The following is a 27,756-nucleotide window of genomic DNA, read 5'->3' as shown; positions in this document are numbered from 1 at the left end:
TAGGAGGGGCAGTCTGAAGGAGATTGGAGACTGCAAAGTTGTGGCAGAGGAAAGCATAGTTAGGCAACAGAGGGTGGTGGTCTGAATGACGACATTGGATATCAAGAAGAGGAGGAGGGTGAGGACAGTGCCAAGGATCAAATGGTGGAATTTGAAAAGGAAAACTGTAAGGTTGAGTTTAGGGAGGAGGTTGACATGCACTGGGTGGCTGTGAAGAGTTACCAGACAGTTGGGCAACTACAGCAGATAAGGGTGACAGCAAGAAGGGTGCTTAGTGTGACATCTGGACAGAAGGAGGACAAGGAAACTTGGAGGTGGAACAGGGAATACTGGAGTGTATACAGAGGAAGTATTTTTCGAAGAACAAGTGGGATAGTCAGAGAGATGCAGAAAGTAAACAGGAGTACAAGAAGATAAGGCATAAGATGAAGACAGCCATGGCAAAGGCTAAAGAAAACACATATGATGAGTTGTACGAGAGGTTGGACACTAAGGAGGGAGAAAAAGACCTGTACCGATTGGATAGACAAAGATAATGATAGAAACATACTCACAATCAAGGAGAGTGAGCTGATGGAAAGAGTACTTTGAAAGGATGATGAAGGAAGAAAATGAGAGAGAAAGAAGATTGGATGATGAGGTGAAGTGCAACAGATTAGCAAGGAGGAAGTAAGAACAGCTATGAAGAGGATGAAGAATCGAAAGGCTGATGGTCCAGATGACATACCTGTGGAAGCATGAAGGTGTTCAGGAAAGATAACAGTGGAGTTTTTAACCAGATTGCATAATGCATTCTTGGAAAGTGAGAGTATGCCTGAGGAGTGTACTTGTACTGGTTTTTAACAATAAGGGAAATGTGCAGAACTGTAGTAGCTACAGGGGAATAAAATTGATGAGTCACAGCATGAAATTATGGGAAAGACTAGTAAGCTACGTTAAGAAGGGAGGTGATGATTAGTGAGCAGCAGTATGGCTTCATGCCAGGAAAGAGTTCTACAGACACGATGTTTGCTCTGAGTGTGTTAATGGAAAGGTATCCAGAAGGTCAGAAGAAGTTGGATTGTGTCTTTGTGGACTGAGAGAGGAGTTGTGGTGCTGTATGAGGAAGTTTGAAGTGGCAGAGAAGTATGTAAGAGTGGTACAGGATATGTACGAGGGAAGTGTGACAGTGGTGAGGTCTGTGGTAGGAGTGACGGATGCATGAGCCCTTTCTTATTTATTATGCAATGGTGATGGACAGGTTGACAGACAAGATTAGACAGCAGGAGAACCTGAAGAGGTGGAGATATGTTCTGGAGAGGACAAGAATGAAGGTCATTAGGAACAAGACAGAATACATGTGTGTGAATGAAACGGAGGTCAGAGGAATGGTGAGGATGAAGGTAATGGAGTTGGTGAAGGTGGGTGAGTTTAAATATTTGGGATCAACAGTACAGAGCAATAGGGAGAGTGGAAGAGAGGTGAAGAAGAGAGTGCAACCAGAGTGGAGTGAGTGGAGAAGAGTGTCAGTAGTGATTTGTGATAGATGGGTACCAGCAAGAGTAAAAGGGAAGGTCTACAAGATGGTATTGAGACTAGCTATGATAGATGTGTTGGTGATGGTGGCAATGAGCAAAAAACAGGAGACAGAGCTGGAACTGGCAGACTTAAAGATGTTAAGAGCAGCCAAAAGAAGAAGACACTGGCTGCTTACATGAAGAAAGATTAATATTTTATTTTTTAAATTATTGAAAGAAACTAAACATTTCCTTTGGTATAGTATTGTTCCATGGAAACCATACCCAATTAGTATGAAAATTTTCAAGTTGTTTTCAGTAAATAGAACAATATATGCATGGTGTACCTTTAATTCCTATGGAACAATCTACACACTATCTTGAACTGAATCTAAATTTATGAAAGAAAACCTTTTGAATGGATTTATCAGACTGACCATTAGTCCAGTGGAGGCTGCTGCATTTTTCTTTGCTCAGAAAAAAGATGTATTAATTATCAAGGACTTAATAAAATAACCATCAAAAACAACTATCTGCAGTTCTTATCTAATCAGGTCAAACAGTCTTCTATTTTTACAAAGCTTAATTGAAGATATGTGTATAATCTTATTCTCATGTAAAACAGGAGACAAACTAAAAAAACATTTAACTCCCTAAATGGACACTGTGAATTAGCTAATTCTCCAACTGTGTTTAAATCATTTGTTAATGACATTTATATTGACATATTAAGCCCTTTTGTTGTGGTATACATTGATGATATATTGTTATTTTTGCAAGACATAAATCATTTTGTATAGCATATATGGGAGATCTTTTCAAAGCTTATTATTATAAAAGTCTGGAGTCACATGACGCTTCACCATAATGTCTGGCTAAAGCTTGAGCTTTGTCCCCTTGGGATTAATAAAGTATCTATCTATCTATCTATCTATCTATCTATCTATCTATCTATCTATCTATCTATCAATAAAGCCCATTATTCAGATTTTTGTCCTGTCATACTTTTAATGTTTATCTGCAAAACTGTATAGTTCTACTTACTGTCATTAGGAACAGATGTCTTCTTCCACCCAGAGATATCATTCCTTGGCTTTTAAATTATCAAATAAATAGCAGCATCCTCTTTTGGAATCTAGTGACAGCATGTAATCCTACTGGGACTTGATATGAAGTCACCTTTTCGAACACACTACCACACTGAATACTACAATGATACCAAAGATATACCCACTGAGTGGAAGGTAATTAAAATGGAGCAGCCCACATATTATGGCATAACTTAAAGATGAATGTGCTCTGAAAAGAAATTGCTAACATGAAAGCTAAACTGGTCAATTATCAAGACTGGGAGACAACTTAAGAATTGTAGGGCTTAAAGATAGAGCACAGAAGGACAATTAAATTTATTTTCTTCCCCAAATATGACCAAAATTGTTCCTGAATGTCTTGGACTTTCTTCCCTAGATCATGTAGGCTCATCAGGCATACACTAGCCATGCAGATATTGCTTGTCCATGGCCTCTTATAACTACATTTTTGAGGTTTTTGGACTGCAAACTAAATCTGAAGGAGGCACATTGTGTTTAAAACATCAGTTTTAATGGTTTATGGATCCTATTTTTCAATAGTCTCAGTTCATTTACAGCACAGCGCAGGAAGGCAAATGGAATCAGAAGCTCAAAAATCATGTGTAGCTGGGCTTCAGCAAGTCTTAGATCTGTGCACTCCTTATTCCATTCACCTTCTGAAGCACTTGCAGCAATTGACAACTTCATTGCAATTGGCACTTCCTCACTCCGAAGACCTTTTTTTTTATCTTTTATTTATACAGTTGCAGTGTTTGTATGCAGCACTCCAGTGATCAAGTTCTACTTCAAGTAACAACAAAGGAGTCGTGTTCTTCACATCATTGCCTAGAATCCAGTTTTGAATGGTCTTTTGTTTTATTTATACAACAATATAAATAGGGCTTATGCTTTATTAATGTACATTGGTGGTAAATTTAGGGATTTTTTGCATTCATCTGTTTGGTTGGTTCAGGGAGGTGGTGGTTCAGGAGCCTGATACCATTTTCAGCAATCAGGTGGCACATTCAGTTCTTCCCCTCTAGTATTTTCTTCTTTTTATCCCACTTGTTTTCTGCATTGTGCATACTATTTTTAGATATTATTCACTCCTTTTAATTATTTATGAGGGTAAGGGTGAGGATCGGAGTGTGGGGTAGCTTTGGGTATCTCTGCTAGTTCTCATTATGTAGTAATTCATTTGTATTGCACTCAGTGGGTGAGTCTGATATTGGGGGTAGTCTGTGGGTTGGTTGGGGCAGGATGCATGGGTTGAGTGGATTTAGGAGGTAGCCTGAGCGAAGGGAATTTTGGTTTATATATTTGTCAAGTGGTGGATCACTGCAAAACATCTACTAATGCTTCCATTTCTAGTTGTTTCACTTCATCTGCTTTCAGTTTCTTAATCTAAATTAATTATGGCAAAGCCTGACATTATGCAGTGGAATGTCAGTGGTGCTCTTGCCTTTTGTATATGCCTTGGGCCCCAAGATGGAAATTCAACATGTCTCTTCTGATAACAAATCATTTTGCTAACAACTTGTTATCAAACTAGATGAGTTTTTAATGATTACTATTGGCCTTGTAGATAATGTAGATGACATTTGGGAGGCGATTTTATATGGGGCTTTAGTGTCACCTTTTCCTCGCATTTGCCATGTACTAAACTCCAAATAACAAAGTAACTTGAGTATAACCTTTCATCTTTAGAAAGAGAATCAATAAAGATCATAAACTTGCTAACAACAGAACTGAGCTCTTTAATTCAAAGAGCAGAATTTTTAATCCATTGCTGTAGGATTTGTTATTACAGTATGTTCCTGGAGCCAAACCAAGTAGGATGCTTGCTTCTAGAATTAATGCAAATGCCTCCTTTGCATCTATACCTTCTGTCTACACAAAATCTGTCTGGATTTCAAATTATTCCTAGATAAACAATAATTTATTCCTAGATTACTGCTCTAAACTATTAACTGACAGAAATATCAAATCATTTCTCAACAACCTTCCATTCCTCTCTCTCACTGAGGAAGAGACTTCTCTTCTAAATACTTCTATTTCACTACCATCCTCTGTGACTCCCTACAGAATCTTCTATCTTGCTTTCCCACTTTCTCTTCAGGGTATTCTGTTTGCCTCTTTAAAGTTCAAATTATCGTTGGGAATTATCTTGTCATATGTCATCCACATCTGGCACAATGTGAAAATCTGACTTGTACCCACTGGAAAATGGCACTCTCACATTCCCATATTTCATAACGTCACTCTCTCATTAGGTGGTTGGCCCTGTGTATTTCATTCTTGGCAGAATACGAGAATCAGTGTGTAGGGGATTTGTTTAATAGTTCAGAACTAATGATGTTTCACTATTTACAAGTTCATTTTAATTTCTCTTTCTCTACCATCTTTTTCTGCCTACAACTCCTATCAGTAATTTCTGTTATCACCCCTCTACTGAACCACTCATTGCAGTCTCCCAAGAAAAAAAATTGTTTCTACCCTTTACTCTTTAATTTGTGAAGCACTTACAAACCTCTCTGCCCTTGATATCTCTGGTCCAGAGACCTTTCTACTCTCCCTCATCAGCTCTCTAACATGACATTATTTTCTCCAATGCAAGATTTTGCTCTAGAAATCTGAACTATCAGTACACCCAATTCCGAATTATACATAGTGTGGAGGCTGGCCCAGACACAGACAGGTGGACACGTTCATTTCACCCACAAACACGTTTATTTACACTACCAAGTCACAAGTGCACCACAAAAACCCCCAAAGTCCCCAAAGTCCTGGTCACACAATGCCTTCTTCAGACCGCCTCCTTCTCTCTTCTCCTGCAAAGCATCAATGTCACCAACCCAGAACTTTCTGTCCTCTGCTTGTGGAGGATTATGGGGAGATCTGGACAGTGCTAAGAACATTTGTTATCGCCTCACAAAAGGAGACTGAGGTTCGTGCCCTAGGCGTTTACTGCTTGGAGTTTGCATGTTTTCCCAGTGTGTGTATGTGCACATTTTGTTCTTGCCTTGCACCTGTGGATTACAGGAATAGGCTCCAGCTACCCCACAACCATGCCCTGGATAAACAGGTTTGGAGAATGGATGGGTTGATGTATGTATGGGTGTGTTTCAAATATATATATATTTATATCTTGCATGTTTTATTAGTGTTCGCAATTTTCTGTTTCCAGACATTGCAGAGTATAGTGGATGAGTGGTATGTCCTAGAGCCTCGCACTGAGACCTATCCTGATCGTGGGAAGTGTCACCTACATCTTCAGTTCATACATAAAGAGGTATATGCAGTAGTCTTGTTCTTCATATGATTCTCGAGCATTACATATTTTTTAATTTAAATGTTTTCTTTTACTTGCAGAGAGACAAGAGCTTGGATTTTTGCAGGCCTATCTACTCTGCATACAGTGGACTTCTGAAAACATTTGTCCAGTATGAAATTTCCAGCAATAAGGTACATACAATGCCTTTGCTTGTTCATTGTTTTTTTGCAAACAGACATTTCAGAATCATTACTTCTTTTTATGTTTTTGTAAGTATTCCTCACATGATGTCAATGTCAATTTATTCATATAGCACATTTAAAACAATATAGGAATGCTGTGGCCAATGTGCTTTACAATAAAAGAAGAAGAAAAGTACAAATAACATAAATAACATAAATAGAATTAAAATAAATGAACATAAATACAATAAATAATAAACAGAAGTAAGCTTACATAATCACAATGAGGAAACCATCAGTATTACTAAAGGTCATGGAATGCAAGTTAATAGAAATGAGTCTTTAATCTTGTTTTGAACAGTTTAATTGTAGATGACTCCTTTATGTAATAAGGTAAAGAGTTCCACAGGCGAGGAGCAGCAGCTGCAAATGCTCTGTCCCCCTTAGTTTTACATTTGGTATTGGGGACAAGAAGAGACAACTGACCAGAAGATCTAAGCACTATGGATGGCTGGTGTAAAACACACAATTCGGATAAATAGGCAGGAGCAAGCCTATGTAAAGATTTAAAAACTAGCAACAAGATTTTAAAATCAATTCGAAAACTGACAGGCAGCCAGTGTAAAGAAACTGAAATTGGAGAAACAGAGTCATGCTTTCTTGCCCCAACCAGAAAGCGAGCGGCGACATTCTGGACCAACTGTAACCTGTGTATCAGGGATTTGCTAATCCCAGAATACAGCGAGTTGCAGTAATCAAGGTGAGAAAAGATAAAAGCATGAGTAGCTTTCTCAAAATCCCTAGAACAACAACAACAGCATTTATTTATATAGCACATTTTCATACCAAAAACGTAGCTCAAAGTGCTTTACATAATGAAGAATAAAAGACACAGTTAGAAAATAAAATAAGTCAACATTAATTAACATAGAAGATAAAAAAGGCTTGATCATACCTAATAGACAAAGCTGGAAAAAGCAACTCTTGACTACAGAATTAATCTGTTTCTCAAAAGAGAGGTTACTGTCAAAAATAACACAGAGATTGCGGACTTGAGGTTTGCAAAAGACAGAGAAAGAGCCGAGAAGTCCAAGACCAATTTGGGCTTTAGCTGAAGGACCCACTATAAGCACCTCTGTTTTTATTTATTTATTTATTTTGATTCAGATCAAGAAAATTACTAGCCATCCAGGATCTTAGTTCAGAAAGACGGTTGTGGAGTTGATTTATTGCAGAGTTGCAGATGGGAATATAAACCTGTGTATCATCAGCATAGCAGTGAAAAGAAATGTTACATTTCCTAAAAATAGCTCCAATAGGGTGAAGGTATATAGAGAATAAGATAGGACCCAAAATGGGTCCCTGAGGAACACCATATTTGAGAGGAGCAGTAGACGAAAAAGAGGAATTTAAGACACTGAAAAGTGTCTACCAGTTAAATATGACCTGAACCAGTTAAGAACAGCCCCTTTGAGCCTAACAAGATGTTCAAGCCACAACAGCAATGTCTCATGGTCAATAATGTCAAAGGCAGCAGTCAGTTCAAGGAGGACAAGGACTACAGTGCCACCTTAGTCAATAATATTAGAGATGTCATTGAATACTTTAAGGAGGGTTGTTTCAACACCATGATAATGCCTAAAGCCAGATTGATAGATCTCAAATTATTGGAATTAAGGTGATCAACCAATTCATAATTCTTTCTAATATTTTAGCCAGAAATGGCAATTGGGAAATCGGGTGAGAATTGGCTAAAACTCCAGGATCTAATTCTGCCTTTTTTAGACCGGGATGCACCACAGTATGCTTAAAAAATGAGGGCACAACCCCTGCACTAACAGAATCATTGATAATGGCTAATAAAGATGGTCCCAAAACATCAAATGCTTCCACTAAGAGGCATGGAGGTATAATTTCAAGAGGGCTGGGAGCTGGTTTAAAGGAGTCAATAGTTCTTTTTAGCTGTGAAAGTGAGATAGGATCAAAAGATTCAAATATAATACCATGATAATACCAGGAATATACCAATATAATACCAGGAAGTTCATAGCCAGTTGAAACAACACCACGACGGATTGTATCAATTTTACTGACAAAGAATGAAAGAAACTGCTCACATGAAAGAACAGTGCAGTTTAATGCCATCACAGAATGAGCATCAATGGCCGCATTAATTGAATTAAATAAGACCAAAGGATTCTTAGAATGATGGGATACTAAATCAGCAAAGACATCTTGTTTAGTTTTTTTAACTGAAGCCTGGAAGTTGAATAGAGAAGTCCTAAAAATCTGTTTAGAAACAATTAGTCCATCTTTTTACCAACACCGTTCTGCAGTTTGACAGGCGCGGCATAGCGGTCGCATAGTTTAATTTAGCCAGGGAGCAGGTCTTCCCTTATTATAGCATATCTTGAGCGGAGCAATTCAGTCTAATACCGTTTTACAAGAAGAATTAAATTCTAACACAGAATCATTGATACCATCATATTAAACATGTGCATCAAGACTAGAGAATATGGTTTTAAAATCGGATATAATAGAAGAATTTAAAAAGCGAGAGCAGCGTGGGGGTCAACTAGTAGTCGGGACATCAACAGTAATATTCAAATCCATCATTATAGAAAAGTGATCAGTAAACGAAACATCACATAAATCAATATCATTAACTGAAATATCACATGTAAGAATGAGATCAAGGGTGTGACCGAGAGAGTGAGTTGCCGTATTGATATGCTGGATAAAATCAAATGAGTCCAATAGTGATAAAAAGTCATTAACCAAAGGTTTTGATTGACAACAAACATGAATGTTAAGATCACCAACCATAAATACTTTGTCATGGGAGAGGGTGATATCAGCCAGGAGATGAGAGAATTCAGAAATGAAGATATCATTAATTATAGGAAGTCTATAAACCACAGCAAACTACAAAGAAGGGGAGCTGCACACTTCGAAAAGTTACAGTTTGAAGCTACTAAATGGACCCTTTGTAAGGCTCTGACACAAGAACATACTTTTAAAAACCGTGGCAATGCCCCTACCACGACGAGTCAGACGAGGAGAGCTTAAAAATGAATAACCTGATGGTACCAAGTCAGTAAAACATGAAGAGTCATCATTTACAATACAGGTCTCAGTGATGAAAAAGAAATCCAGATTATTTGAGATAATAAAGTCTTGCAGAATAAAAGTTTTATTAGACACTGATCTCACATTCAAGAGAGCAGCCTTGATAGAAGTGAAAGAGCACTGCGGGATGAGCACGGGTGGGCGTGCGAAGATTAGCAGCGTTTACTCCCTGAAAGTACACCGAGGAAGACTGATGCCGCCTTGAAATGGAGAAATTAAATCTTGTATCCAGCGTCCATGAACCAGGGATGGAGTCCTGTGCAGGAGAAGATGGATCGTAGGCAACTTGCAGGGTTTTTGGGAAACCAAGCTCTGGGACTTGAGTCGGTGTTGTTTAACAGTAATACCAGCTCTCTTTCCACAGCGGTGGTGAGAGAAAATGAGAAAATGTTCTAGCTTTAAGAGGATATTTATGTATTTCATAATTCTCTGCATTTAAAATCATTACCTTATTAGCATCACTTTCTCTTTGACAACCATAAAGTAAAAAGTAAAGTACCTTGCACCCTTACAATTTATTAATATAAGAATTTCAGCTGGTCCAGCAAACAATGTACATCACATCAAATCAAGAGAAATTAATTGCCAGCCTTTAAACAATTTGCTACAAACGAAAACTGGCAAGATTTTTAAAGTATCTCTACCCTTTGCAAATATAAGGCTAACTTTGCTCAGATGTCGTGTATTACAATGCTAACTCTCCCAATTTATTGATGCTTTCCTTTGTAGGCAATGAGAGGATCACCTGTTCTCAATTAATCTGTGAGGATAATTACCCCCTCTCTTAAAGGCAAAAGATCATTCAAAACAAGTTAGGAATATAAAATTATAGGAAAGCACAAATCTAGAAAAGGGTACAAGACCATATCAAAAGCCCAGTCCATCTTATGTAAGTGTAAAAAATATGAAATATAATCGCTCTGAACTAGTTTCAAAGTCAGAGGCTGCATTTGCAAAGAATGTTTACAGCTCAACAATCCCCAAGGTATTTATGAAAGTGCAGGCACTGAAAAAGCCCCTGATCAAACAAAAAAAATGTCCTTGCCCATAAAGAATTTGCAGAGCATCGATTGATAGATGCTACAAAGATGTGTCAAAAAGTCTTGTGGTCTGATAAGACTAGCATGTTGGCTTGAACACATAAATAACACTGTGCATCAGCCAAGTAACAGCATCCCCGTTGTAAAATGTAATGGTGACAGCATCATGTTTTGAGAATTCTTTTAAACCGCAGGGACTGGTGATCTGGTCAAGACTGATGGAAATGTGGCAGAAAGCAGATAGATCTTGGAGGTAAACCTGCTAGAAAACTTAACTTGAGAATGTGTTTCACAAAAGAATAAAAGTATAATTTAAAGTAACAAGATACAATATAAAATAATTTAATACATGCTGTATAAATACATTTTTAACAAACTTGAGAGTGGAATGCCATTATGTCTTGACAATACAGAAAAATCTAAATTAGTGTATTAAGTACAAAATGTCAAATTAGAGTATTTATAGTTTTAGGTATAGCAGATGAAGATGAGAAAAAGAGAAAAAAGCTGAGTTTTTAAACATAACTTGAATGTGATCAATGATAAATCTTTCATGTAACACCTGAAGAATGGAGTCACAAAACTAGGAACATAAATGTTAAATAAGGGGCTAAACAAACAACTACCTTTGCTGCACATGTTCATATAGATCCCAGAGTTCTCAGTATTAGGATGGCCATTTGCATCCCAGAATTCACTGATATGTTAAAATATATTTTTGTTCCCTTCATTTTGCTTAGCTGATGGTTCAAAAGCATAACCGATCTAGTGGATCCCTTTTCTAAAGTTCTCCCATACTTGGCTGTGAAACATTTACCTTTTTCACAAGCCCCTTGAGTACTTGCTTTCATTCACCTGTATCTGGTCTCCCCTCCTCCAGCTGTCCCAGACAGTATGATATGATTGTTAAGCGAAATCACAAGCTTATCAGCACTGCTTGTCCTGTGCCTGCATTTAACTTTCTCCATACTTTTTTGCTAAACCCTTGGTTAAATACACACAATTAAAAGAATTTTAAATAAAGTCTTATTTAATAAACTAAAAAACTCAAATTTTCAAAACCCCATTATACCCCACCCATTTTTTTAAATAAGTTGTAGTAAATATTTGCTTCAGTTATTCACTTCCTGGCTGCTACCTACTAAGCTGTTGGTAGAGCAACACAGCAGCTGTCTTCAAGATTAAAGATTCTTTATTCGTCACATGCATAGGTATACAGGACAACACGCAGTAAAATGCATCCTGATCTGCTTATCAAAAACTGTGCAAACTTAGAAAAATATCAGTTAGATTAACAAGAATTCCTAGATTGAAAGATAACAATATAATAGAACATACATTAATAAGTAGAATTAAGTGAAATAAAGTAGAATTAATTGTTAAAGTGCAATAGTGCAGTGATTATTGTGCACAACCAAAGTTAGACAGGTGCATAGTTAGAGGACAGACCAATTCCAAAACAAGACAAGGGTAAACATCATGGTACAATTACAGTCCATTCTAAGTATGTGGACGGTCATGGATGAGATGGCATGTTCTGATTTAACACTTTTATGGCTTGAGGATAGAAACTCCTTCTGAGTCTCTCTGTCCTGGCCAGGATGCTACAAAACCTTTTGCCTGATTTTAACAGATGAAACAGGCTATTGCTAGGATGAGATGAGTCTTTGATAATCCTGAGAGCTCTGGTCCTGCATCTTCTGGTGTAAATGTCCTGCATACACGGATTACTCTCTGTAGGGCTTTACGGTCCTGAACACCGCAGTTTCCAAACCAGGATGTAATGTTCTGTGTCTGGATACTTTCCACAGCGTCAGAGTAGAAAGTCTTTAGAATCCCTGAAGAGACCCCAAACTTCCTAAGCTGTCTGAGATGGTAGAGTCTCCGCTTTGCCCTTTTGGTCTGAACTTGGATGTGTTCAGACCATGACAGGTCCTCAGAGATGTGAAACCCCAGGTATTCAAAACTGTTCACCCTTTCCACTGGAGTCCCGTTAATGATGAGGGGCTTATAGCCCCGCTGCTGTCTCCTGCTGAAGTCTACCACCAGCTCCTTGGTTTTGCTGATGTTGAGCTGGAGGCAGTTTTCCTGACACCACAATGTCAGGTTCGCAATTTCATCCATGTAGGCCATCTAATTGTTGTTCGCGATGAAGCCCAGTACCACCGTGTCATCTGCAAACTTCACGATAGTGTTGGAGGAATATGTGGCCTTGCAGTCATGGGTGTGGAGGGAGTACAGTGGGGGCTAAGAACACACTCCTGTTCTGGAGTGATGGTGATGCTGTTGGAAATACAGTTACTAACCGTCACTGCAATGTGTTCCTCCTGCAAATAAGTTCAGCACCCCCGCACACAAGCATTTGTTGAGTCCTAAGTCCCTCAGTTTCGCAAACAGTCTACAGGGTATTATTGTATTGAATGCTGAACTATAGTCAATGAACAACAATCTCACATAGTTCCCCTGTTTTTTGTCCACATGGCTGAGGGTGATGTGCAGTATGTGGGAAATGGCGTCCTCTGTCGATTTGTTAAGACAGTAGGTGAACTGGAGTGGGTCAACGGTGCTTGGGATGGAGGATGAGATGATGTCTTTCAATAGCCTCTCAAACACCTTCATAACTACTGATGTCAGTGCAACAGGTCAGTAGTCATTCAGGCACCTGGGCTTATTGTTCTTTTGAACAGGAATGATTGTGGATCTTTTGAAGCACATAGGAACCACAGATTGTGCTAGAGACTCGTTGAAGATGTTGGTGAGTACTCCAGCTAGTTGGTCAGTGCAGCAACGCAGCAGGCATCCAGAAATGCTATATGGTCCCACCGCCTTCCTGATGTTTACTCACTTCAGTACTGCACGCACATCGCACTTTGCAATGCCGATGACATCACCGTCCTCCATAGTCAGGCAGTAATTAGTGCTAGCTGCATAACCAGCCTCAAAACGGCGTGAAATGTGTTGAATTTGTTAGCAAATGCAAGTACAGAGTCTGTGTTTACAGTTGCGTGAGATTTTCCTTTTTAGTCCATGATGGTATGCAGTCCGTGCCACATGCTCTGTATGTCACCCTGTTGAAAGTGCAGCTCGACTCACTCCTGATACCAGTGTTTGGCGTCTTTCACTGCACATCAAACGCCGTATGAAGCCATTTTGTAGGTGCTCATATCGCCAGTAGTGAGTCCTGCATTATAAGCAGTGGTTTGAGCATTTACTGCTGTGCGGATCGATCTGTCAACCCATGGTTTCTGGTTGGGAAAAAATTTAACTCTCGCCGTGGGAATAACTTCATCAGCAATCAAACTAACAAAGTTAACTACCACTTCCTCAAGCTCGTTGATGTCATCTGCGCATGTTCAGAACATAATTCAGTCTACGTCATCGAGCGCGTCGTACAGCATGGCTTCTGATTGGGCAGACAAGCGCTTCACCTCCCTTGTGACCGGAGCTTCACGAATGAAACTTTGTTTACATTCCGGCATGAGGAAAATGGCGTTAAGGTCGGACTTCCCAAACGCTGAATGTGAAAAGACTTGTAGCCCTGATTGTATGGGGTGTAGCAGTGATCCAGTATTCTGGCTCCCCGAGTTGAACACGTGACATGTTGGTGGAAGTTCGGCATTACTTGTCTGAGGTTTGCCTTATTTAAGTCCCTTGTCACAATGAATGCTGCGTCTGGGTGTTTGTTTTGAGTCGTACACAGAACATCATGGAGTTCAGACAAAGCCGTGCCTGTGTCCACATGGGGTGGGATGTAGACCGCCGTGCAATGACCGAGGTATTTAGTGAGGACGACATTTGATGATTAAATACTCCAGATGAGGTGAGCAGTAGCCGGAGAGAATGGAAGCATTCCTGGCATCATACCATTTGTTATTAGTCATGAAGCAGACTCCCACACCTTTAACTTCGTTAGACTCTGCGGTTCTGTCCATGTGAAACACAGAGAACGAGTCTGACGGTGTTATGGCTTGGTTCGGTACTGTGGGGGTCAACCATGTCTCCGTAAAGCAGAAAATGTTACAATCCCTCATGTCATGCTGGAAAGTAACTCTTGCTCTCAGGTTATCCAGCTTGTTCTCTAGTGGCTGAACATTAGCAGGCAGGATGCTAGGCAGTGGTGGGCGATGTGCTTGTTGTCTCAGTCTGTTTTGGATGCTGCTGTGTTTCCCACATCGTTTCTTTGTTTGTTACTGTGGGTCAGCATTGTGTCTACTATTTTCGTAAGGGTTGCGGAGTATCTCAGCCAGACATGATGGATCGGGCTTTAAAGTGTCCAAAATAAAAGTAGAGCCCCGGTTTCCAATTTCTAAAAGTGTTCTACTGTCATAGATTACTAAACCTATAATAAAGGATAATAAATAAAGGAAATAAACTAAAAGAACGCAAAGTCTAGACGGAGCGGTCAGGAAAGCGTCTGAACATCGCCGTGCCATCTTGCAGAATGCATTCAGTTGCTTTCCTGAAAACTTTCAAAAGCCCAATTACACTTCCCTATAAGAATAATCAAGCAACCCTGCTCACATCACCGTGTTCACATTCACAAAATTGCCCCATTGGTTCATATCCAGCAATGGTTGCACTAGACTCTCACCAGTGTTCCATTAATAGCAAGCAGCTTCAATTGCTGAAAGATAGGTGTCAGTCCTCCCATTATTAAGATGTCAGCATTATTCTCATTAATGCAAGACAGTTTTTCTTACCACTGTTAGAATGCATTTGAATTGAAAGGGCTATTCCCAAAATTTCTTGTTAACAGCTTTTAGCCACTAGCTGTGATCCTTGGTTTATATCTGGGCTTTCCGATTCATAACTATACTCACTAAGCACTTGTCTCCCTGGCCGTGTGCCATAATTTTGGATCCTTTTTCTAGTGGTCTTCCAGACATAAACAACAGCAAGAAGGCCAGAAGGAGTTGCATTGCGTCTTTGTGGACCTGGAGAAAGCATATGACAGGGTGACTCGAGAGGAGTTGTGGTATTGTATGAGGATTTTGGGAGTGGCAGAGAAGTATGTAAGAGCTGTACAGGATATGTACGAGGGAAGTGTGACAGTGGTGAGGTCTGCGGTAGGAGTGACGGATGCATTCAAGCTGGAGGTGGAATTACATCAGGGATCAGCTCTGAGCCCTTTCTTATTTGCAGTGGTGATGGACAGGTTGACAGACGAGATTAGACAGGAGTCCCTGTGGACTGTGATGTTTGCTGATCACACTGTGATCTGTAGCAATAGTAGGGAGCAGGTTGAGGAGACCCTGTAGAGGTGGAGATATGCTCTAGAGAGTAAAGGAATGAAGTTCAGTAGGAACAAGACAGAATACGTGTGTGTAAACAAGAGGGAGGGCAGTGGAATGGTGAGGATGCAGGGAGTAGAGTTGGCAAAGGTAAGTTTATTGCCACAAGTGTTTAAACATTTTTTAATGTTTGTTTAAAAAGGTATGTTTTCCCCATGTATGACCTTTTTATAGCAATGAAGAATAAATCAGAATTGCATCAAAATTAATAAAATAAAATAAAAGGGTGCCTTGATAGGAGTTGTGGTATTATATGAAGAAGTCAGGAGTGGGAGAGAAGTACGTAAGAGTTGTACAGGATATGTACAAGGGGAGTGTGACAGTGGTGAGCTCTCCGGTAGAAGTCACTGATATATTCAAGTTGGAGGTGGGATTACATCAGAGATCGGCTCTGAGCCCTTTCTTATTTGTAGTGGTGACGGACAGGCTGACAGATGAGATTAGACAGGAGTCCCAGTGGACTATGATGTTTGCTGATGACATTGTGATCTGTAGCAATAGTTGGGAGCAGGTTAAGGAGACCATGGAGAGGTGGAGATATGCTCTAAAGAGGAGAGGAATGAAGGTCAGTAGGAACAAGACAGAATACATGGGTGTAAGTGAGATGGAGGTCAGTGGAATGGTAAGGATGCAGAGAGTAGAGCTGACAAAGGTGGATGAGTTTAAATACTTGGGATCAGCAGTACAGAGTAATGAGGATTATGGAAGGGAGGTGAAAAAGAGAGTGCAGGCAGGGTGGAATGGGTGGAGAAGAGTGTCAGGAGTGATTTGTGACAGACGGGTATCAGCAAGAGTGAAAGGGAAGGTCTACAGGACGGTAGTGAGACCAGCTATGCTATATGGGTTGGAGACAGTGGCACTGACCAGAAAGCAGGAGAAAAGATGCTAAGATTTGCATTGGGTGTGACAAGGATGGATAGGATTAGGAATGAGTACATTAGAGGGTCAGCTCAGGTTGGACGGTTAGGAGACAAAGTCGGAGAGGCGAGATTGCATTGGACATGTGCAGAGGAGAGATGCTGAGTATATTAGAAGAAGGATGTTAAGGATAGAGCTACCAGGTAAGAGGAAAACACAAAAGCCTAAGAGGAGGTTTATGGATGTAGTGAGAGAGGACATGCAGGTGATGGGTGTCACAGACAAGATGTAAAAGTCTGTTGTTAAGCAAACTTCTATACAACCCTTTTGAACTGCACTAAGTTTCAAAGCTCCCACTACAAAGCAAAATAAATAAAACATTTCTTTTTTAAAACTACTATTTTCTATTACTAATTTACCTTAATACAAGCATCTCTACCTAAATACACAAAAACTTCCAAATATTATATTAACAATAAAGGAAACCTTGCATTATCTATGTGCCTACATTAAACTGACATCCTTTTCTATTAACCAGTTATCCTTGTCATATTCAAAACATACACAAACATATTCTCCTGCACTGTTTGAATCATACACTGTATATTCCAAAGCAACCCTACACAGACACTGGGGAAAAATAGGAACTCTACACAGAAAATATCCAGACTTTAATCCTGATTTTCTTATTGCAGGTCAGTGCTATTCACTCTGCCTTCAAATGTCACTTTCTTATTCATTTTTAAAACAAGTTAAACTTTTTGTCCAGTTACTTAGCAATTCATGTTCAAACTATTTAAAACAATATCAATATCCTATATATGCACACAAACCATCCTTCACTCTTGGATCATTTGTAATTAGTCAGGTGACACAACAACTAGTTTTGTCTATGCAAAATACATATTCTGCCCTTCCCAAAATCAACACAGTGTACTCAGCCTGACACACATACATACCCACACAAATATTTCACAACTCACAGCATCCTTCCTTTTTACAGAATTTGTCTCCTTTTACTTAAAATTTAAATAAAAGATTTTTCTTCCATTAAAAGTATTGCCAGTACTCAAAAGGAAGGTTCTACACACATTTATACCAAATATGGAGACTTTTTGTACCCAGATACCGAATATACATATTGTGTCTGGTTTGAATTCAGAGCTATTTTAATTTAAACAAAGAAAATATATACATTTTCCCAATTTTATGCACACTTTGGCACCATATATTTTCACAAACTGTTTCCAATAATCAGAATTTCAGTTTAACAAACTTCTTTTAATGCATTTCAGTCACAGAGATCCCTTTTACATGCCATATAACATTATCAAAGTAACTTAAACTGTCAGCTAACATGCTGAAACTCACTCAGCCATTTTTTTCCAGGCATTCACCATTTAAAGCACTTGCACACTCTGCCTCTCATGCTTTCATTTCCATTCTCACAATTTGCATTACTGTCTATTTACTTACACATTGTATTCAAAAACAAATCAATGCATGAAAAGAAGAGAAAGAAATTAATTCTAAAGAAGCGGAAGCACTAGTAATAAAGCACTCGAAACCTGCTGAAATGTTTACCTTTAAACTCCAATTTCTTGTTAAAAAAACTTTATTGCAAAACTAATCAGAACAATCGATCACCCGACTGCCTCTGATGACATACCTCCAGTCGTATCTGTGAACTCCAAATAGGAAGTGCAACAGCAAAATTTGCTAAAATACAATACAAGCCTTGATCTCCAGATCATGGAGGCTCTGTTGTTGGACCAAGTCAGTGATAACAATGAAGACTTTTCCATGGCAATCCGATTCTGCGACAACTAGGAAAAATCCAGCAACATGGAAACCGCGCATCAAGAAACCACAGCTAAAATCACTACTGCAGCTATTTCAATACCTAGACACTCAAATTTGTTGTGTATGCTACAATGACCCCCCTGAAACTGAAAGTAAATGATTTATATATCTTGTCTGACCATGAGGTACCCCAAAAATGTTGGAGGAAACCCCAAAAATCATCCTACTTCCAACACCAAGGGCTTTGGGGTGTAAAAGTGTCCAGGAATGGCATTTTAACCTCTAAGGGTTTTTTATATATTGGGGGACAAGTTAGTACTGGAAATGCCTAAATTATACTTGATCTACATGTCCAACATGTGACAACTATTCATCACTCATCTGTCAAACACATAAATCAAATCAAGCAATATGGCCAAGGCTGTCAAAGAAGATCAAGTAAGAATCCCTTCCCAGGGATAAATGTGTAGAGTGCAAGTCAAGAGGATTATACAGGGAGATTCACTCGAAAGAGACCCTGAATATTCTGTAATAACTCTTGCTAGGATGAAGCAATCTGAATGAAACAATGTTTGCATTGCAATGTACTCCTCAGTATATGGAACTTCAAACAAGTCGGGATGCCACTGCATTGGAGCGATGAGGTAGGCGCCGGACAGCTATTGCGACGTTTAACCTCCGCTTGCAACTTCTGGGTGCATACCACCCATGCCCCTTCACTCAGTTACTCGACTTCTCATCAGGATGGTGGTGTACAGTATTGAGTAGCGCCACTTTATGGTGTGAACCTATTGGGTCACAAATTCGGTTAAGCGATGTCAGAATGAACTGGATGATCGTGAGTTAACAGAAGGTTACTTCCAGAAAGATGGAGCAATGTGTCACACATCGGCAAGGAGCATTGCAGAAACTGAGTCCTTCTTCGGCAACAGGGTAATTTCAAAGGGGCTTTGGTCACCACGGTCGCCGGATTTGACACCACCAAACTTCTTCCTTTGGGTAGACTCAAAGGAAAAGTCTCTCGGAACAAGCTTCGCACTGTGGAAAATTTGTAGGAAAACATCCAACATGAAATTGCTGCTATTCCCCCCCCGAGACGCTTACCAGTATGTTCAGGAACACGGAGCGCCGCGTCGAAATGTGTCTGGCAGAAAACGGAAACCACTTCTAGCATCACATGTAATGCAATTGATTACACATACGCAAAGGTATATAAACATATTTTTTTGGTTCAGATTGCTTTATCCTAGCCGGAGTTACAACAAATTCAGGGCCTCTTTCAAGTGAATCTCCCTGTGCCTAAGTTACATAATGCAGTAATGGGCCCTCTTCTGAGTACAGATTTGGGCTCCATATTCCAGAAAAATGGAACAGCTGGCGAAAGTCCAGAGAAGAATGACTAGGTTGATTCCATGACTGAGAGAAATGAGATATGAGGAAAGACTGAATGAGTTGAATTTTTTCACTATAAGCAAACAGAGGTTAAAGGGTGACATGATTGAAGTATTTCAAATTATTAAGGGAATTAGCACAATTGATTTCAACTGTTACTTTAAAATCGCTTCTTCAACAAGAACACTGAGACACAGTTGGAAACCTGTGGAAGATTTCACACAAATGTTAGAACGTTTTTGTTTATGAAAAGAACCATAGGCAAATAAACTTAATTAGTAGTATGGTGGCGAGTAGGACTTTAGGGGCCTTCAGATCTCTATGTTATTTTGGACAATCTAGGTCAATAGGATGAATGAACATACTGTACATTTGATTTTACAGATGACTCTAACTGTTCTTCTCACAGTTGTTCTAATATTGCAATGTGAGCTTGTTTGGTTTTTTTCAGGCCTTGCATTGTATTTTAAGTGACAATTATCTTTCAATTTAAAGCCTGATTTTCAGCATTTAAGTCTAATTACCATTGTGCTCCAAACTACTTTTTACTATAATTATTATTTTTGATTATTTCATAGTTACAGCACATTATTAGCTTGCAACACTTATGTTGCAATTTGGAACTTACTAAATGTAAAGGTCAAAAAAAAAAGAAACATCAAATAGCCTCAATCATGTATATTCTAAGACAGCCATATTGTCTTATTGAATTAAAGCAGTCGTGCTGTCATGGAAGTGTGGTCCTTAGTTTTCAGTGGTTCTTCTGTGTCGAATATGATCTCTTGTGTGCAAACAATGTAATGAGGAAAACAAAAATGGTAATTAGTATTTACTTGGGATGCTTTGACCAGGTTTTTGTAGGGCCTATACCATCCATCCACTTTCTAACCCGCTGAATCCAAATACAGGGTCACGGGGGTCTGCTGGAGCCAATCCCAGCCAACACAGGGCACAAGGCAGGGACCAAACCTGTCCACCGCAGGACACACACAAACACACCAAGCACACACTAGGGCCAATTTAGAATCGCCAATCCACCTAACCTGCATGTCTTTGGATTGTGGGAGGAAACTGGAGTGCCCGGAGGAAACCCACGCAGACACGGGGAGAACATGCAAACTCCACGCAGGGAGGACCCGGGAAGCGAACCCGGGTCTCCTAACTGCGAGGCAGCAGCGCTACCACTGCGCCACCGTGCCGCCCATAGGGCCTATACCAATCAATGATTTCATGTTAAAAGAACTGGCCAGTTCCACTACCATTTGTTTTTCTTTTTCCTTTACATTTTTAGCACTAACCTCATGCATAATCAGCTGTGTTCTATATTAAAGTGCTAAGTACTGCTACAATTAACCTGCAGATCACATGTATTACCTGTTCATTGTTCTGTGACTGCAAAAACTACTAAAATAAATAAAATACAGTAAATACACTAATAAAATGTTCATAGGGTTTTTATCAAGAAGATTCATAACTATCCTGCTTAACACGTTTACAAGTAAAATAGAGGTTCTTAACCTAACAAGCCTAGTATTTACTAAACAGTAAGGGTAAATACCTCTCAACTGCAATACTAAACACAAGCTTGTTCACTGTCCACACTCCAACAAGCAGTATCCACTTTAATTAAAAGACAAAAAGGGCCTAAACTTATTAAAGCAGCTTCACTTTTAATTACTTCTGAAGGTGTGGCTCTTTCTTGGTGGGGCTCCCTTCCTTCAAGTTTAGCTGGACATCATATACGACTGTCATTCTTCTCCATGCACAGGACCGATTCCAGATTCCTTTTTTCTTCATTTGTTAGTCCACGTTCTTTAAAATAAAATCCAACATTCTGATCTGTCCTAATTTTGACTGGCTGCTCTCCATTTACAGGAAATTCTGGTTGCAAAATGACACATGCACTTCAACTACTGTAATACTTTGCATAAAGGAGTACTACAATCAGTGGCCAATCGATCGGTAATAGGAATTATTCTTTTACAAGCAATAGCACATATTTCCAGAGGTGTTGGACACCCATTGTTACAACACGCAATAATTGTTATGGGAATGTCCTTGAGGGTTGTCATCTGGGTAGTGCTACGTGATGGATATAAAATGTCTTCCTAGGCAATCCTTCCCCATTCGAGCTAAGGATTAAAAAATATTGCTTGCTAAAAATCTTTCTGCTTTGTTTGTTTGTTTGTGTATCAGCCTTTTGCTTACGTTCATATGTTTTTCTTTCTCTTCGTTTTGGCCTTGATGAATGGTTTTCTTTAATCTCCCTGTTTTGATCTCCCATTTCTGATTTCACATCCTCCTCCTTGTTACTCCAAATCTCATCTGTACTGCAAACATAACAATAATACCATCATTAGTAGTTTCATGTTAAACAAAATATATAGAAAATATAAAATAAATAACACTAATAGGTTAGACCTGTGACATCACTGTGTACTCTGAATTTGTATACTACTGCATATTCTGACAGGTACATTCATGTCATTTGACATACCTAATAAGTCACCATCCTATATATATCAACGTACACTCTCAGGTTACTCAGCTAAGGCTGATTAGTCTTCTTTGTGAATTTAGTAGAAACTAAAATGCCATGATTGTCCACTTTTTATTTAAATGATATGACTGTTATGACGCAACAATCAGCATGGAGAAAAGGAGAGAACGACTAGGAAGTAAGGGGGAACAGAATACTTGCAGTGAATGACAGGGAAATGAATTGCAACCAAAACCAAAGAAAGAAGACAAATCCAAGTAGTAAGACACACAGATTTCTAAAGCAGAATTTAAACAGGAGTACTCGCAAAGCTTTTCTTTTAAATTATCCACAAACTTGGCAGTGCTTCATTCACAATGCTGATCATTTACATTGTCACAGGAATGATGACAGTACTCGAAATAGCACTTCTAGCAACGTCACGTTGTATGTGGCAATGAAGCAACTAGATGGCATTGCAGCAAAATAAATTAATGTTAAATAAACTCTTTAATGCAGCCTCTTTGGCAAGTGGAAAGCATTTCATTAAGCTATCCACATTAAAAAAACATACTTTAGAGAACAACATTTCTCAAGTAAAAATGGATTTTTCAAAGAAAAGGTTTAGTTTCCACCTTAATCATGACAATGGTTGTCTCTGCAGCTTTTTAAATTAGGAGGTGGTGTGCTTCCTCCACTGCCTCACAATACCCAGTATGCTAATAGTACTTTTCGGTGACTGATCTGCAAAACCTCTGCATCTGATATTAATATGCATACACTTTCCTTTTCAGACTCAGTTACAACAATAACTGATTACATCTTCATGCTTGTAGAGTTTCCTTCCACAGACCGTATTCAAACAATTATTCTAAGTTACATTAAGCTCCTATAATGGGACATATGTCATTTTCCCTGAACAGTATCTTGTCTGAACATACTACTTGTGATGTGTTGAGGAAATCTGAGCTAACACTCCAAATCCATCAACAAAAGCCACTCTGCAAGAGAAACCAAGGTTCCTATTGTACATTTTTCACTGTACCTGGGCTCTTCACCAGCTACACAAATACTAATATTTGGTGTGGAATGTCACCTCTGCTTACCTTTCTCACTTGCTGTCAGTAAAAGCATTCAGGAGTTGGTCATGGTGCCAGCAGTTCTACCCTGTCTCTTGCAGCCAGTTTACCTGTTAAGAATGTACTGTTTGTCAAAACCAAGAAACAGTGAAGTACATTCTGGAGATTCTACCCAGTCCCGTTGATACTACTTTGAAGGACTCAGAAGCTTGTAGTAAACTGAATAAGGAAGTTAATGTTGTGGGGTTACACATTACATAAATCTGCCAAGGTGATATTTCTTTTAATTGCCTAGCATTATCTTCTTTAGAGTCCTTACTGTCTCATTACTACCACTCTTAACACTTTATCTACTCTTATTTACTCCTGAAACAAAGAAACAAATTGCACTTCTCTTTCCCACTTTGTGTTGCCTCAGTGTTGGGGGGTCTTGGGTTGCTGAGCGATTCACAATCTTGCCCTTCAACAAAGTCATAGCCCCAGAATGCCAGTCATGGTTCAGTTGCTTATGAAATAGATTCTGTCACTTTTTCCAAAACTGCTCTTCAGTTCTGGTTTGGAATACTTTAGGTAACTTAAATATCTATATTGCATCACCTCTCTGGTCTGGGTCAGCTTATAGCTTGTCTTTCCAAAAAAGGTAGATTAAGCTTCTTCAAACCAGAGCAATGTGGTTTAGACTACAACTGCTTGAATAGGGTTGGCATGGTGGCACAATGAGTAGCGCTGCTGCCTCGCAGTAAGGAGACCTGGGTTCGCTTCCCGGGTCCTCCCTGCGTGGAGTTTGCATGTTCTCCCTGTGTCTGCGTGGGTTTCCTCCCACAGTCCAAAGACATGCAGGTTAGGTGCATTGGCAATTCTAAATTATGTTTGGTGTGTGTGTGCCCTGCCCGGGGTTTGTTTCCTGCCTTGTTGGCTGATTGGCTCCAGCAGACCCCTGTAACCCTGTAGTTAGGATATGGCGAGTTGGATAATGGATGGATGTTTGAATAGGTAAGCCCTAAAATTCCTTTATAAGATCTTAACAGTTGAAATGAAGGTAAGAGCTTATTGGTTTATCACACCCTAAATTTTCCTGGTAAGCTAAATCCATCTCCTGAACCTCTAGCAGACCAGGGAGCAAGGATTGTTTCTGTGTCTCTTTGAAATGACACCTTGGCAAAATATTTAACAAGTTTCTGAGAAATGAATGGAAATAGTTGCCCTAAGAATTATAAGGTGAAATTTGGCCTTATTTTTCACTTTCCTCTGGGTCAACTTCTTTGAGCTGAATTTTATACATATTGTAGTGTGCAGACTATGCAACAAAAAAAATGCATTTCTCATAAGCCAGTTGGAATACAATGATAAATACAATTCTGGTGGAATACAACAATAAACAGTTAAAAATAACGCTAAAGGCATCTAGAGCCTGACACCACCCAATATGTTTTCTCATGTTCCAGTTTAAGGGACTGTGCACTTTTGTAGATTTTGCAATCATATTCATAACTCAGGCAAATAAGATCACAAAGTAAGACCCACTTTGATCTTATGCCAAGTTGATGTAACTGATCCTGAAGAAAGTTCCATTTCATAGAAGTTGTAAATATCTGAAATAAGGTTTCTGACTTTGCCTATTCAAGTTTGCTTTCAGTGATATGTAATTGTGTGCTTATTGACCCCTAAACATTAGAGAGATCCAATTTTAACACTGCCTTGCTACCCTTGTGGCAATTATAAATTTGTAGTGCTTTCCAAATGGCAGGTTGTACTAATAATGTGAAGCTGCAGTTACTAAAGAAGCAAAACTATATGCAGCACCATCCCAGCACTAACATCAGTTTAACAAAAGACACAGTTTATCTTGAAAGTGGTGAAGAGAAATGAGGTTCAGGTATCAGGAATGTAGACAAGCTAGCACAATGCTTGAAGATTTATAATTAAGAAAAGTTATTATAATTTTGTTAAAACTCAACTCAATTAATTTTTTATAGCACTCTTCGATGAGTGCAGGCTCAGTTCACAGGTAAAATCCAAATTAGAAATTTTACAAAATGCATAATGTACACACGGAAAACTACAGATTAAAATAAAGCAATTTCAATCTGATTAAAAGAATGCTAACATTCATATATGGATTCTCTCTTTCGAATGCTTTTATTTTTGTTTTGCACAGTATGTTGGTTTAGTATGTTTGCGTACAGTTAAGGAAATTGCTGCTGTAGCTGTCAAGATTTACTGGATATTGGCTTTCGGTTAAACTTCCCATTTCAGACAATTTTCATCACACTTGCAACATACCCACTGACCTAGCGAGACGACCAGGATTTATCGGGTCTGGCAGACACCGCAGATGGCAGAGAGAGAGAGAGGATGCAGAAAAGGGATGCCAGCCTACTAGAGAAGCTCAGGAAAAAAACATAAGCCTCATTTACCGAGTATGTTTCTCACCAATGCAAAACCCATGATTCAGGAACATCACCAACTACAGAGGGTGCAACACAACATTTGTGGAATTGGGGGCCTCGCTGGCACAGGAACAGAACTACTTTTTTGTGCGTTTTGGCACATCAACATTCAGTCTCATTCTCTTGGTCATACTCAGACTCTAGCACCCAGACATTTACTTTATAGGAGCAACAAGTGAGGTGGGTGCTAAAATCAGGAAGGCTACTGGTCTCAATGGAATACCTGGCAAGGTGCTAAACGTATGTGCTGACCAGCTTTCACATCTTTTAACCAACATCTTCAATCACTCCCTGAGACAAGTCTTCATTCCACCCTGTCTGAAGTCAGCTATTGTCATTCCTGTACCCAAGAAATCAGCCACTGACAGTCTTAATGACTGTCATCCAATACTCCTTACATCTCATGTCATAAGGTGGTTTAAGAGGTTGGTTTCACATTGCATCAAAGCCTGTACCTCTCCCACATTTGACATACACCAGTTTTCTTACAGAGCAATCCAGTGCACTGAGGATACCATAACCATTGCTCTCTACACTGCACGGAGGCATTGGAACACTGGGGGAGCTATTTGAGGATGCTTTCCATTGACTAGAGCTCAGTTTTTAATACAATTATTCCGTATATTCTAGTCAGTAAACTGTCTAACCTAGGTTTCCCCTTACTCTTCTGCGCCTGGATAAAGGACTTTCTTATCAAGTAAACTCAGATAGTTAAACTCGGCTCCTACCTATACTCAACTCACTCACTCAGCACCGGTGCTCCATAAGGCTGTGTGCTAAGTCAATTCCTGTTTGCCCACTACATCCATGACTGCAGTCCAGCCTGCCCTAATAACACCATCATCAAATTTAGCTATTGATGTAAATCATTTCTACATCTACTCTTCATTTTATGTTCAATAATCACTACATGTGGTTTGGCTCTTTAGTGTACATATTAGTATAATACTTTAGAGGTACAGTATAATCTGTGCATGTTCATATTTTAAACAAGATATCCATCTGATTTTTACCTTTTGATTAATTTACTTTTGCTTTTAGTTGACTAAAACTGATTTACCTTTTCTCAACTAAAACTAATGTATTTTTTGTCAACTAAAACTAGTCTAAAACTAACAATAATTAAATGACTAAAATGTGACTAAAACTAAAATGCAATTTAGTCAGAAGTCAAAAACTACAACTAAATGAAAATGTGCTGTCAAAGTCAACACTGTTAGCAATGGGGGTTACATTACCTGTTGTATCATAAAGTCAGACACAGTTGCAGTTTTCCAGACCTAGGTCAAATGGCTGCTTTTCCCCTCCTAGGCTTTCTAAAATATTATGTCAGATTGTAATGGTCACTATATTAAGATGACAAACATTTTTAATCTTGGGTTCATTCTTGGAATCCAAGGCTCTTAGGCTTTTTCTAGTGTCTGTCCCATGAGAAGGAGAACAGCTTGCCACTATAGCAGTAGCATGAAGTGTCACAGAAAGATAACTACAGAAGCTAAACAGAACAGAACAGTGATGTAAATGTTCATAATTGTTTTAATACATTTGTTTTTACAAAAATAACTAACAAACAGAAATGCAGGAAGAATAGAACAAAGTGCTTCTTTGTATTTATTACTTTTTTAACATACTGTGTCTTGGTCTGTTGCAGAAAGAGAGAGCCCCATTACATAATAAATGTATTAAATAAATAATGGTTAGTAAAAAGAATAGAAAGCAAATAATTTTAAATTTACTATCTAAGCTAGTCTTTGAAAAAAAAAGTCATTGGTATATACTGTACTTACAGGAACTTTTTTATTTTCTTATCACTATGCAGGAATCAAGCAGTTCAACCTGGAAAGGAGACCTCTGCAGACCAGCCAAAACTCTATTAGACGTGTATGCTACCCAAAACAACCTCTCTCCGTTCATGCAAGACTTAGCGTGAGTAATACAGGCATCTTATTTGCAAGACACCAAGAGGATTCTTATATTCATTATCTTTAAACATTTTTGATCAATTTTCACATGAAATGCGTCTGTTGCTTTTTCACCTTATTTTTCATTGTAGAAATTAGTTTTACATAGCAGATGATAAATCCCCATATAATTGGATTCCATATTCAAATGTATTTATTTCAGCCTAAAGTAAATTACACATAATTACATGATTCATTGCTACAAGTATTAAAAATACTAGCCGACGCCCGCTGTAACATAGGGCGATGTAA

General features: G+C 38.9%; 1 protein-coding gene across 2 annotated transcripts in view; it reads left to right on the top strand.

Annotated features, from left to right (window-relative positions):
• unc13d (unc-13 homolog D (C. elegans)) overlaps positions 1 to 27,756 on the top strand; it is a 400,017-nt gene that overhangs the window by 174,664 nt on the left and 197,597 nt on the right. For both annotated transcript variants that reach the window (XM_039739768.1, XM_039739767.1), the window contains exons 9-11: positions 5,754 to 5,858; positions 5,939 to 6,031; positions 27,363 to 27,469. In XM_039739768.1, coding sequence (XP_039595702.1) covers positions 5,754 to 5,858; positions 5,939 to 6,031; positions 27,363 to 27,469 — 305 coding nt within the window. The remainder of the gene's footprint in view (positions 1 to 5,753; positions 5,859 to 5,938; positions 6,032 to 27,362; positions 27,470 to 27,756) is intronic.

This window comes from Polypterus senegalus, chromosome 17, assembly GCF_016835505.1.
Source record: "Polypterus senegalus isolate Bchr_013 chromosome 17, ASM1683550v1, whole genome shotgun sequence".
NCBI lineage: Eukaryota > Metazoa > Chordata > Cladistia > Polypteriformes > Polypteridae > Polypterus > Polypterus senegalus.
The sequence above is the reverse complement of the archived record's forward strand: the minus strand, read 5'-3'. Positions and strand labels throughout refer to the sequence as shown.